General features: G+C 46.9%; 1 protein-coding gene across 1 annotated transcript in view; it reads left to right on the forward strand.

The window, feature by feature from the left end:
- N4BP1 (NEDD4 binding protein 1) overlaps positions 1 to 12515 on the forward strand; it is a 48132-nt gene extending 35617 nt beyond the window's left edge. Inside the window, exons 4-7 of the mRNA XM_044256200.1 lie at positions 1388 to 1484; positions 3984 to 4091; positions 6028 to 6135; positions 7746 to 12515. Coding sequence (XP_044112135.1) covers positions 1388 to 1484; positions 3984 to 4091; positions 6028 to 6135; positions 7746 to 8103 — 671 coding nt within the window. The 3' untranslated portion in view covers positions 8104 to 12515. The remainder of the gene's footprint in view (positions 1 to 1387; positions 1485 to 3983; positions 4092 to 6027; positions 6136 to 7745) is intronic.
- The last annotated feature ends 1337 nt before the right edge of the window (positions 12516 to 13852 follow it).

A 13852-nucleotide genomic window follows, 5' to 3' on the forward strand; every position in this document is an offset into this window, starting at 1 on the left:
AGTACTTAGGGGAAGGATGGAAAGTTAACATAGTTGTTTATATGGAAAGTTAGAGTTCTTTAAACATACAAAAATTTTCCCAACTTTCTGAAAACGAGGTTAAATCTATCTTTCCTTTAGTCTGGGCTTCTGCCTCATGAAACGGTCTTTTTTAAAATGGTCACTTGCTAAATTTGGGAACCCCCATAGAGCGTGTTTTTTGAGCAGTCTGTTTAATAACGTAACATAAATTACGTCTGTTAATCGTGTGGGACTGTTGACTGCAGGCCACATACAGAGCTTTGAACTTAGTGAATCGTGCAGCAGCCCAGAGAGGTTGTTTCTTAGGTCACTGTAGGAGGAGTGTTCGGTCTGTGTCAGACAGCTTACCACAGCAGCGGGCCTCGACACAAAAGGTAGATTGGGAAGAGAAAGAGTGAGTACAGAGCTCACCCAGCATTTGAACAGGAAGTGAAACTTAGTCACTGTTGAGGTGGAAATGGTAAGACCACACATTTCTCAAGTATCCCAACTTCTCTCATTTTGGAGAGCATATTTGTCTTAACTGAGCGTGCTTGAGGACTAAGGCAGAGCCACTGATTTTTTGCAGTAGGACCTGTGAGGGCATCTTGTGATCCCTCCTGTGAGCCCTCCATGCTGTGCATCTCTAGGACAGTAAAACACTGGCCAGGGTGGGGGAGGGGGACAGCATTTTGGTCTAAGCCAGTAGTGAGTACTGTTGCAGGGGATACTCTCTCACCCCGAGCTAAGTTTAGTGCTTTTTGCCCATTGACTGGTTTTCTACAGTTTGGCTTTGACCCTCTTTTCTTCTGTGTCATGAAAGTCAGTAAAGGTTCATGCAGATAACTGAGAGCAGTTGGATACAATGCCAGCTAGAGGGATATTTTGACAGACTCTTGGAATGGGGTCCACACAGGCCTTCCTTGGGATGGGGCAGAGCCTCGTGTCCCTGCCACACCTCTGCTTCCAACCCTGTTTCCTGTCCCACCCCAACCCTCTCTCTCTGGAACTTGTGTCGTCAGTCTGTCTGTCCTACTGATTGTGATACGAGTGTGAAAAATTCCTGGATGGTAGGATACATTAAATACAGGTTTATGGCCTACTCTTAATTTCGGGAGCAAATGAGTTGAACTTTTTTATATTTAAAAAATAGCTAAGGTCAGTTTTTACATTGTATTTGCCTTAGTTATGTATATTCCTTGTTTTTTATTTTTTTTATTTTTTTATTTTTTTTTTCCTACCCAGTGAGTTAGTACATTGAGTCTTCTTGAGTCAGTAAAGGTTTCCCTAACTCTCCAAGTGAAACATTTGGGGGTAGTTTCATTTATTTGAACATCTGGGAAGATAGCCTTTTTCTGAATGTGTATTCAACTTATTCCGTGAACAGAACAGCACTTCCTAACTCAGCTCCAGGAGCTTGGAATATTATCTTTAACTCCTGCCCGGATGGTCTTTGGAGAAAGAATTGCTTCTCATGATGACAGGTACGAAAGGCTGTTTTCCTTCCTGAGATGGGTGAGGGGTGCTGAGGAGCCCACCACCTGCGCCATTGGACAGTTCATGGTGCTCTTGGACCCCCATGCCTAAAGGGCTTAAAAGATCCAGGGGTTTGAGAATTTTAATGTTTATGGTCATTAAGGTTATATAGTCACTCAGTGGGTTATTATTTTTTTTTGTTATATGAGTTTAGGAACATTATCTTAAAGTCTGTTGGTTAGAATGTTTGTTTATATGCTTGTTTGTATTCTTAATAAAACATAACTGAGAATCCATAAGTAAAAGCAGACACTGAGTTCTCTTTTTTGATGCATACTAAAAGTAATGTCTGAGTAAAGTTTGTCTTGTCTTAGGGTGTCAGCCTCAAGAATGCTTTTCAAACATGATTCATCTCCTCCTGGTTGATTTTGGCCAGTGACTTAGTTTGTCATTGCCATACCAGAGCCCTCAGTATTTCTTCCACATAATAAAAGATGGTCTCAGCTGACGCAAAGTGTGATAAGAGTAAGCTGCATTTCTTAGGTTGGTGGGTCACTCAGAAAGCAGGTGTTAGTGCATTGGAGACCATGGCTTTAATCTGCACCTTTTACATTTTTTCTAGCAGTCTTACTGAGCACCAAACCAAGTACAATGCACAGAGCTAGGCTCTGGGGACACCTGATTCAGACACATGTCCTGCTGTAAGGAGCTTGTGATCTAAAGAAGGCACACAAATAAATAAGGTGGGGTGGGTTCTTGTGGTTGAATAAGAGAAGGTCCCAAACATGACCAGTGGCGTGACAGCCAGTTTTTCAAACCCTCCTCTTTGGAGTGAATTCAGTAGTAGCAACCCTACCAGTATCTGGGAACTTAAGTAGTGGCCTCTTGTTCTTTCCACTCCTGCATTCACCCCCTTTATGGTATTCAGGCCTGAAGCACTTAGAGTGTGCTGGTGGTTTTGCCTCAGTATTCCACCAAAGTGGTCCCCCTACATTGAAGACCATGTTTAGCTTGTAACCCAGACTAGTGAATGATAGTCAGATGGGTGAGAGATGCAAAGAGGAGAGCCCGGCAGTAGGGAGTTGGGGAGAGACTAGGGATGACAGCAGATGTTCCTTAAGCAAAAGATTCAGAGGCCTTCTCACTGACAACCCCTTGTCCTTCTCTAGGCTGGAATGAGAGGCCAGATCAGATGGGAAGAATCAGAGTTATGTGAGAGAATAGCATGAGAGGAAGTGGAAGGAGAAGAGCACGTCGGGTGGGGCAGGGGTGAGGAAGTACTGGGAGACCAGGTCCCACTCCAGTTCCCTGGTACTGGCCTCAGACCCTGCAGTGCTCGGGTGGAGGGTCAGGTGGGCTGCCGGGCTCGTGAAGAGCCTTCAGATCTCTAATACTGTAGCTGCACACCTGCAGAATTTGAAGTCCTGTGCAAGTATGCAGACTAAATAAGCTTGTGCTTAATTTGTTATGACTCTGGGTTTTTAGCAGACGTGGATCTATGTCTTGATTCATAGTACACGCACTCAGAAGCCTTAACTACTTTCGTTAATACCTATGAGTGAACCTCATCGCTTACAATTCATGCCAGCTAGGAGTAGTTTATAAAATATTCAGTAATAAATCAAAATGTGTATTCATACTTTCCAAGGCATCCTAAGACTTCTGAAACTAATGAGGCTTGTTTTTTAATTCCTTTGAAGTTTTTACTCTCACTAAGAAAAGCAGTTGTTCGCACCTTCCATTCTAGTGATTCTCTTAATGTATTGTTTGTTGTCTTTGTCTGCATTGCCTTAGACAGATGCGGTCACCCTGACTGAGGGATAAAACTCAACATTATTATCCTCACAAATCTCTCATTAAGAGGGTTTAAGCATGAGTAATCTGCCGCAATGAAATAGAATTATCAATATTGAATTCATACCCTTCCTTTTCACCAGTGCAGCTTCTCGTAAATGGCATTTGAGTGAGTCTCTAACTTGGGCTAAACACAATAATAGTTCTAGACATCACAAGTCCAAGCAGAAGGTGTGAACCTGTGGGGTTTTGTTTTTGTTTTTTTTAATGCAAGGCTGATTGTACCAAGCAGCTAACCTCAGAAGCAGAGTACTGTAGCTTAGCAACCAAAAATTGAATAGTGATTTCACAGGCTTGTCAGCTCGAATTTATTCTCAACTTTAGTCCTTGTGGATCATCTGATGATCACTATCTGTTGATAATACAACTTTTCTAGAAAAATGTTTAAATCATGGTTGAGATCATTTTTAAAAAGAAAATAATATATTGTATGAAAACCAGACTTTCATTATAATCACACTAATAATTTCAGAGGTATTCGGTATTTCAGATTGATCTTCAGCTGACAAGGACTTAACTTTTCTACCTCCTAGCCATAGTTAAATTCTTTGGTGATTTTCCTATGAAGAGGAAATCCTTCTGTTTTCTTATAACATAGCTTCTATAAGCCAGGAATGCCTGCTTGCCCATTTTAACCTCTTATATTACTATAGGTTTCTACTACACTTAGCGGACAAAACTGGTGGCATAATTGTAACAAATGATAACTTCAGAGAATTTGTGACTGAGTCACTCTCTTGGAGAGAAATTATTACAAAAAGGTAATATTTTCTTCTTTGTCTTTGGTAAAGTGTTTTTTGTTGTTCATTGTTCGGTTTTGTTTCGTGTCCACCTTGGCCCTGCAGAAAGCAGTATAGGGAAATAAGAATAATCCCCATCCCATACTATCGCTGGTCCCTCTAGATAAGTGGGGGTCCCAGTACAAAGCCACAAAACCAGCAGGGGATGTATAGGCATGCTGTGGTGGCTGCAGGGTGTCTTTGAAAGATACAGGAGGCAAGAGGCCCATATTTATGGTGTGGTTAACTCTTGTTAACAGTGTAGTGGAGCAGAAGTGGCCCCTACCTTAGCCTTGCCCTGGATGCCAGGGGAGACCTCGGCAACTCACTGGGCATCCGTACTTGACCAACCGTGAAATACGAAGGTTGGATTTAATGACAGCTGTGATTCCAGCAAGAGGTCGGGACCAAAATCAACCTGCTGGTTGAGTTTTTACTTCTTGGGAGTGGGAAGAATATTTGTGCTTTTTAATCTGTGATGCCTTTCTTGACCCTTTACCACAATGTTAAATCATGTACATTGAAACTATGTTTGGTTATCATCCAGAATAAAGTCAAGAGTAGAGCATTCACAGATGTGTTTTATTTGTGATGGTACTCTGAATGTGTCCGCCTGCCTGAAGATCAGTGAACACTGGGTTCCAGGACTTCTCGTTAACAGGCATCATCTGATCAAGTTACCTAACAGCACCAATCTGTGATGGTGCCCCGGAGGAGGCCCATATGCCACAAATCTAAAAACGTAAATCAGCATACCTCAAGCTGTGTGTTAGTAGTAGTGTGTAACAGCTACAACTGGGTATTTACCTCTGTTGGGGGTTCACCGTTGCCCCTTATCTGATATTTGTATTTTGCTAAATCATTAGAGGATTTTGGAAAATAATTCTTTTTTTTTTTTTTAAAGATTTTATTTATTTATTTAACAGACAGAGATCACCAGTAGGCAGAGAGGCAGGCAGAGAGAGAGAGAAGAGGAAGCAGGCTCCTTGCGGAGCAGATAGCCCGACGTGGGGCTCAATCCCAGGAACCCAGGATCATGACCCAGGCCAAAGGCAGCGGCTTAACCCACTGAGCCATCCAGGCGCCCCGGAAAATAATTCTTTACTGTAAAATGCCCAGGTGTGAGATAAATACTCTCTGCATTTTGACTCACATGCTGTTAATAAGCTGTTCATGAGAGCTGAACTGAGAATTGGTCTTTGACCTTCTGGGCACACTTAATAAGCCATCAATCTTCGAGGACATGTTTCTGTTGGATCTTTGCCCTGGACTCATTGTCAGTATTTACTGGACACTCCTCTGTGTGGTCTAAGTGCAATCAGGACTCATGTTTGTACACCAACCCACTGCCTTTAGAACTCACAAAACAAGGCGTTTACTGAGGTCTAGACAACCAACACAAGCACTTGGCCTTCTTTTCTTTCTTATACCTTGCCCAGACTTACTAAATCATACTGAACTGATCTCAGATTTTCTTTCCTTGTAGATCATATTGTTTTGTTGTTTTAAGAGGTTATCTTCAGTGGGTTTGCCTGTAGACACAACTATTCAAAACAAAAGTAAAACCTTTGTTGTGCACCTGCTGTGTCCCAAGCTGACAGTCTTTAAATCTTGTTTTCAAAGTTGTATTAGGAGAAGAAGCTGCTTCCAAAAGCCCAGATAAAAAAAGTCTGCAAGTCTCCTTAAGAAATGTGAGGGCCAACTGATTCAAGTTTCTTACTTTATTGAATTTGTATCCAAGAGAGAAATTCAGGTGGTTTAACTTGGTTGTTTTTTTCCATTAGGCAATTAAGCAGCCTTATAATTTTGTAGGTGACTGTTGCCTTGGAATTAGGTGGCCACTGCTACTTTCTTCTCAGTTCCTGCAGCAGTAAAAGCTTCATGTTTTCTCCAGCATTGTAATCCTACTCTGTTGTAGATTGCTTCAATATACCTTCGTTGGGGATATTTTTATGGTTCCTGATGACCCTCTGGGAAGAAGTGGACCTCGATTAGAAGACTTTCTTCGGAAGGAAGTCTTCCTTAGGTATTTGCTTTTTTCACACTGTTTTGTATTTACAGATTTGTTTCACTTCTTTGTGCTTTAGTGTAAGTGATGTCTCTGAAGGACTAAAGATGGCACTTTTGAAATTTTTATTAGCCTTATACTTGTCGCTGGTGTAGTATATTTGAAAAGCTAATCAAACACTCACCTTAAAGACCAGTTCTTCATTTGTGATCCTTTTGGTTTTAATCCTAGGACAGGATTTAATTTAATTTAATCCTAGGACAGGTCTTAAAAGACCACAGATTTTGCTGGCAGTCACTTACTAGCAAATGCCACTTGGGTTCGTTTTGACGCATGAATATTCTTTTATATTCATTTTCCAAAATCATTTACTTTTTTAAGTTGTTATGCTGCTGTTAATTTACTTACTCTTCAGGAATCACTACCTGGGGAACTCTTTATCTCAACTGAAAGGAGAAGCCGGTATTTCATATTCTTCTGAAATTGATTTGATAATGTGGGTTTTCTTTATTGTAGTTTGGGGTTTTGTTTTGTTTTTTTAAAGATATGTTGCTAGTGGTTGTTTCTGTTTTCAGAATTCTCAGGTAATGGGCATTGTTAACTAAAGTATTCTGTGTGCCCAGCTGGCGGATAGTATGACCCGGTGACAGCTGATCTTTTTTATTTATAACCAGATCCCTTTGGAGTTCTAGCTTTGGATTTGGGGGTAGTTCACAGAGAGGTACTTCTACAGAGGAGACCAGTGTAATTTCAGTTCCCTGGTCTGAGAAATCATTTCTCCTTTGAGCCTTTGGGTTTTATTACACAGATGAGGGCTTACTTCCCAAGGTTCTGCTTCTCTCCTTACACCAAGGGAATGGCAGCCATTTTAACATCCGCTGAGTGTTGTTGCATTGCTGCTGGGCTTTTAAGACCTGGGGCCTGTGCGCAGGCATCGGGGCCCATGGATCAGACTTCACGGAAAGACAGTTCTCTGACTTCTTCCACACCTGAGCAGCTTGGCAGCAGGATCTGTCCTGCCTGCACACTTAATCGTTCTTTATAGTGTGTTAACTAATCGAGTAAGAAGTTAATAACCCCTCACAGAGGGTCTAGCTTTTGAAGTTGGGAAAAGTGTTGAGCCAGCCTCATTTCTTGGCTGCAAGTCCGAGTCACCTGGGAAGCTGCTTAATGAGACAAATGCCCTTTTCACACACACACACATGCCCAGAGAACATGTAGGTGTGGGCACCAGCACCTTGCCCAGACTGGTGATGGGGGAGGGGTGGAGACTGCAGGAATTGGAAGTGGCTGCCTCGCCCCAAAGGAGTCCCTTTTTCTAAGCCCTTTCATCCAGGGCCCCCACACAAAATTGGAGTCCTCAGAAGAAACTCCGGCTTCGAGCCAGCAGTTGGCTGGGGTCCGTTCTCGTAGCTGTAGGTCTGGGATGGTGGGGTAGCTCGTGAAGAGCTCTCACTCACCGTCGTGACCAGTCGGGGGTGGTACAGGCGTCACCCCCGTGGACCCGTCTGTGGGCAGCTTGCCCTCAAAGGTCTTGGAGCAGCACAGCCTCCAGGTCAGCAGCAGGTCATTTTTGACAGCTTTCTCATCTTTTCTAACCCAACTCACCAGACTCGTTCTGTTCACAGAGATATGCAGCCCCTACTCAATGCCTTGCCAAATGTGGGCATGTTTGACCCCAGCTTCAGAGTCCCCGGCTCCCAGGCAGCCAGCACCAGTCACCAGCCTCCCGCCCGGATTCAGGGCACCCCGCCCAGCCACTGGCTTCCTCAGCAGCCCCGCTTTCCAGTACTGCCGAACCTTCCCAGTATGCAGCAGAGTGTGCCCATGCCGGCGCAGAGGTCTCCTGCGGAAACCAGCGAGCTGAGGGAAGCCCTTCTGAAGATCTTCCCTGACTCAGAGCAAAGACTGAAAATTGACCAGATACTGGCGGCCCATCCGTACATGAAAGACCTGAACGCACTGTCTGCCATGGTTTTGGACTGAAGGTCACACTCTAGCTCGTGTCTGCACGTGGCGGCAGGAAGCGACATAATGTGAAGAGACCGATTTCCCAGTGGAAATACTGTTGTAGTATATAGAAAACAGATGTTTTGTGTATAAAAAAATCTGGGTTTTCAAAACCAGCTTTTTCTATATATAAATTATGCTGCTATTACAGATTTAACATTTTCTGTAAAAGGAAAGTACATTTTCTGCCTGTTCAGAACTGTTTAATAGCAGTTACTCTTGAGTGTATTTACATTTTTATGTTTTTTAAACTATTTTCCTTAAAGCTGAAAATATTGACAAATGGATATGATTAGCCTTTCTAAATAAAAAAAAAAAAGAGTTGCTTTCTTAGGGAAAGCAAGACCTCTTAAAGTATATTTTCTTGAGATGACTATGTAACGTCCACTAACATGAAGTGTGCTCACCACCCCCAGCCTCCTCTGCCCTCACCCCTGAATTAGAGTCATAGGAGTAGGTTTTGCTCCTGTGAGTCTTTTGTTGGAGCCATTTGTGAGAGGGGGCAGGAGGTGCCACTAGATGGCACCTCTGCCTAGCCGTTGTTAATGACCAGGGCACAGTGAGACTCCCAGAATGTCAGGGCAAGAAGAGATTCTAGAATTCATGTAGTCCCACCCTACTTCCCCTGCCCCCAGCAGAAGAGGGAACTGAGGCTCAGCATGCTTACGTCCACAGCTGTGGAGCAGCTGGGCAGGGACCAGACTCTTTGTCCAGTGCTCTGACACGCTCACCAGGCTGGAGGCCTCACTGTTGAGTAGAAGTCATGTCTTAGCCTCTGAAAATAATAGTGGGATGTGAGGAAATTCCATGATGAGCCCCATTGTTACATACAATTTTGTGTCCACAACCTCCATGCGAAGTTTGTTCAGCTTTGCCAAAAAGTGGTTTTCTATTCTCAAGAATGACCCAAGCCAATAAATAGCATTAGTAGCTGCCGTGGGGGCTCAGCCCCTTATTTATTTCTCCTGGATTTGTCTTTTTAGTGTTCTCAGCCGTCCTTCCAGTGAGTCTGTCTCAGCATTGGTATCTTACTATTGTGTTTTCAGTGCTCAGATTCTGTGTCAGTGAAGTTCTTTTCCTGGGTAATTATACGTAACATCTTTCCTGTTCTCTGGACTTTCAAAGGGCTTTGTATTTTCTACCTTTCTCTTCCCCGGCTGCTCACGGTCAGTTTTGTGTCTGCCCTGTGGGTCGTGCCCCTCCCAGTCCCCAGAAACAGCTGCTGCGGACTCGGGGCCAGTCTGTTCTTCATGGTGAAGGGACTTGGTTGGCCACGAGCAGAGCTGGTACCTCCCCAGGAGCCTCCCTCCCAGTGGACCCTTGCTTCCCTCAGGGGATGAATTCAGAGTCCTCCAGGTGGCTGGACTTGTATTTTTCAATCATGTTTTCTCTCTAGATGCCTTTAAGATGCCTTCTAATGGGGAACTGGTTGTCAGCTGCTGCTTTGGGGCAGGTGGCCAGAGTCACCCACCAGCTCTGGGTTTGGAGGTAGACTTGGGGCGGGCAGGAAGTGATGCAGTCACAGCCCCGTGCCTCAGCTTCAGAACTCGTGGTTTATAAAAGTGTGGCAGACATGTGCGGGCTAGGGCTGTCTCACACAGACTCTGATCTGGCTTGAGGTTTGGCCTGACAGCCTTCCCAATCCAGTATTTCTCCTATTTGCAGAGAAGGACTCAGCGGTAAACCTTACTGGCCCCGGCTTAGCCACACAGGTCTTCCTGGAAGGGGACTGGGCCTCGAGTGACACCAGGTGGGGCTGGCTAGACTGGGGGTTGCAGAGTTTCCTAGGCTCCAGAAGTGACTTGACCCTTGACCTTTGGGTTATCTAAGCCTCTCTATTTTTAGTATTGTTTCTGAGGGCTCTACCTGCCCCTTTCCTCTTTCTAGGGTATAGGAAGGAAGGATGCAGGAAATTAAGTGGGTCAGTTACTTGCCTTGATAAATTACAACATAACACAAAAGTCACAGTTCTTTCTGAAACTTGAAAATTTAAAAACCCAATTTTCAAACCATTAAAAAAAAATAAAAGTCATTACTTGTTCTCAGCTTTCTCTTATACTCGGCTGAGTGTTGACGCTCCTCAAAAGCTGCTTGACGGTCTGCCCCCAGTGCTGGATTTCTGAACCGCCGCGGTGGGGTCGGCAGCAGTGCTTCCTCGCTCTGCAGCTCCTCCGGCAGCGTGTGCCGAGGCTCCGCATCCTGCACTTCCTGGCCTTCCCAGAAGGAGGTGGCAGGGCAGGGGATGCCACCACATTCAGGAGACAGGCGCCTCCTGCTCCTCTGAGAGTGGTTGTCCAGGGTTTGAGAATTAAGTAAATGGTGATACGGGGTGGTCCGGGGACTTAGCTTCTGCCCCAGGCCCCTGCTGCCTTCTCTGGGAGAAAAAAAAACCTTGTTTGACCCTTCTGTACGGTAGCCTGTGTTTGAGACCTTGTAGGCTGAGGGCTCGAAGACAGTGGGAAGGCAACTCAGCCATCCTGGATGGCGGGTCAGCTTTGTCTGGCAGGCTCAGCTGTGGCTTGGCAGAGTCGCCAGGGACTCAGGCCTGTTGTAGCGTTTGGTCTCTGAGAGGAGGGCGAGGGTCGGTCTTGCTTCCTTAGGTTCGTTGTGGCACTTGTGGAATAGGATTCATGGAGAAAGCCATGCTCCCAAGTACCCTTCTCCATCACAGGAAATGCCCCAGGCACTGGGCCTCCTGAGTGTGGGCCTGGGCACCCTTCTCCCTCAGCTCCAGCCTGCCCCCTCCAGGCACCTCCCAGATGTGGCCTTCCTACTTGCAGCTCTCCACCAGCACTGCCGTGTCCTCCCCCGTCCTCCTCCCTGTCTCCCTCTTTTCTCCTCACCGTGGTCTGTTCCGTCGGCCACTCTGCCTCATGCCATTTGTTTCTTCATGATCTGCCATCTACCTCCCCGTTATTGCCCGTTATTACAGTTCAGATCCTGTAAGAACATCGCCTGACCTCAGAATCCTCTCCAGGCTCTGCTGCTCTCCCTCACCTTTCCGCTCTTCACTTCCTGTTTGGCAAACTTGGCCTTCATCCCACCACATGGGAATAGTCTAGGAAAAGTCACAGGGACCACGTAATTGCCAAATTCAGAGGCCTTTTCTTAATCTTCAGTCTTCGTGTCCATGTCAGTGACCAGAATATTTGATACTATTGCCCTTATTTTCCCCATTTTCTGAAATTTCCCTCCCAAATGTTCTTCATGCCTTTCTCTTCTTTTACTGAAAGGCCGGTCCTTGAGACCCTTTTCTTTCTTGACAGGTGGTTCTCAAATTTTGGACCAGCCATGGAATTCATGGTGGGGTGGGGAGGGCAGCTCTTAGTAAAAATTGTGATTACCGGGCAAAGCCAGCCCCCAGAGCTCTTATACTCAGTGGCCCTTACTCGGTGGCCCTGGAGTAAAGCATGGAAATTGATTTCGTCAAGCTCCCTGGGTGTGTCCCACGCAGGCTATCCGGGGACCACATGGCAAGAAAGTGCACTCACCTTTAGGGCTCACTAACTTCAGCCTTCCTCCTCCCTAACTTCTCTAGCTCAGAGTGTTCCCCCACCCAGGGCATCGACTTCTAGTCCCACCTCTAGGCCTCCCCTGCAGGAGCATGTTTCTAGCCCACCTGGAAGCCCTATGCCGTCCTCACACTCCGCCCCCAGACCCCCTGCCTACATCTGTCCCTTGCTCTCCACCCCCATTCCACCCTGCCACAAAGTCCCCTCCATCCACCCTTGTCCATGGCCCGACAGTGCCCCCCAGTCATGCTCTCATGGTCTCCCTATGGGTGACGGTCCCTGACCAGTCAGCTCACCTCCCTCCCAGACTCCACAGTGCTCGCAGATCTATCCAGCAGAACCACACCACTGGTCACCCCCTCATCTCTGTTCAGTGCTTCAGTGCCTCACGACCAGAGCACCAAGCTCAGCGCTCCGGAGTGTAGTATCTGTGCCATCCCCCTCGTGGCCACGTGTGACTGCCCCACTTGGAACAGCCCTTCCCCGGACGCTTGCTGCAGCCCACACACATTTCCTCAGTTCCCTGTGGGCTCCTGCTTCCGCGTGCACCTCTTTGCTCTGCTTGAGATGCCCTTTCTCCCAAATGGCTTCCCCTGCAAAGGCCCAGCCTGCATCCTCTTTGTACCCTTGCCCAAGCTTCTGACCAGAAGCAGCGCCATGGCGCTCTGTGACCCACAGCACTTGTGTCTGGCTTTCGGCACTTGCCGCGCTGGCTGGTGTCACCGCAGCTGATTGTGTACTGTGTCTCACCTCCGTTTCTAGACTGTGAGCTCCTCGCGGGCAGGGACCGTCTGTGTTCACTCTTTGTATTTCCCATGGCACCTATCACAGTGCCTTGCACTTAATAGGTGCTCAATAAATGTCTGCTCAATTGAACTGGACACTAGTGTCTTCTTGATATGGTACGTGGCAGCCGTAAGACCTTCAGAAGTCACACTGTCGGCATTTGCACCAGGGAATCCATACTCCGCTGTGGTAGACGGCGAGGGTAGGGGGAGCCACCTGCCTGGCTTTCTGCTTCTCTCCAAGACTCCCAACACACCTCGCGTCCCAGGGGTCAGCACCGGATAGGCTGAGCCCTGCCGCATGCTCACTTCTGCCCACAGATGGGCCAGGGGCAGATACCTGGCCCAAGCTAGGCGAGTCAGAGCCACTCCTTGGGTTCTCCCCCTGCTGGTGGGACTGAGGAATGTCCTGCCCAGGTCTTTTGGAGGCCGTTTCCTGCCATGGGGGAAGCTGACTATGGTAGAGAAGCAGGAGCAGGGCAGCAAGATTCCCAGGCAGGAAGACCAGGCTGCTGTTGTCTCGGGAGCCTGATGGCACCCATGCCTTTGCACAGATGTCGAGAAATGCACTTCCTTTCGCTTAAGCTAGTTCAAGTTTGGTTTACAACCCTTGAAATCAAGAGTCTTGAGTAAAATGGGTATCACGGCTCCCAGACTCAGCAGATTAAATGGGAGAGGCCCATCGTATCTTTAGAAAGATCCCAAAGATTGGTGTAAACAGAACTTAGGAGTGTTCACCCCAGTCAGAAAACGGTAAGAGGCTGATAGTTTCTGATTTATTTGAAACTTTACCTCCAGGAGAGCTCCGCGCCCCCCCCCCTCCTCAAGCCGGCTGTTTCCTGGTGCTGCTTTTCCTTCTCAATATCCCCACTTCCTCTTGAGGGTGTCTGGAAAAATTCCCTGATGTGAATTTCTTTGTTCAGTTCCCCGGCTTGGCAGACACTAGGCCTGTCCGGAGCCCGACCTTCCCGTAGCCTTCACATCCCCATCTGTAAAACACGCGTAATGGAATCCCACGTCCTACGCCAGGGGCATTGTGAAGCGTAGGTGTGTTCATACCCATGAAGCATACATGACAGTGCCTGACACTGGGCCCTGTTCAGTGACATTCAGAGCCATCAGTGTGGCTCTGATCAGCGCAACCCCTCTAAGACACCCGTAGTGTTCACACCTTTACAGTTCACTCCACATCTAACCAGGGGTTCGAGAGCTTGTCTCCAAATGCTCAGGTTATCTTCCAGCTTCCTGATGCTCTTCCGTGCCTGCCGACTCACTAGGAGTGTGGACCAGACTTCCCTTAGAGCCTCAACAGGGCCATGAAGTCCAGCTCTCTAGGGCACGGCTCCTAAAAGCTAGGCAGCCAGGAGGGCCCCTCCGATATCACCCCCAGGGAGGGGAGAGAGAGAAGCGGGCAGAGCCACTGCCTGG

Source organism: Neovison vison, chromosome 7 (assembly GCF_020171115.1).
Source record: "Neovison vison isolate M4711 chromosome 7, ASM_NN_V1, whole genome shotgun sequence".
Taxonomy (NCBI): Eukaryota; Metazoa; Chordata; class Mammalia; order Carnivora; family Mustelidae; genus Neogale; species Neogale vison.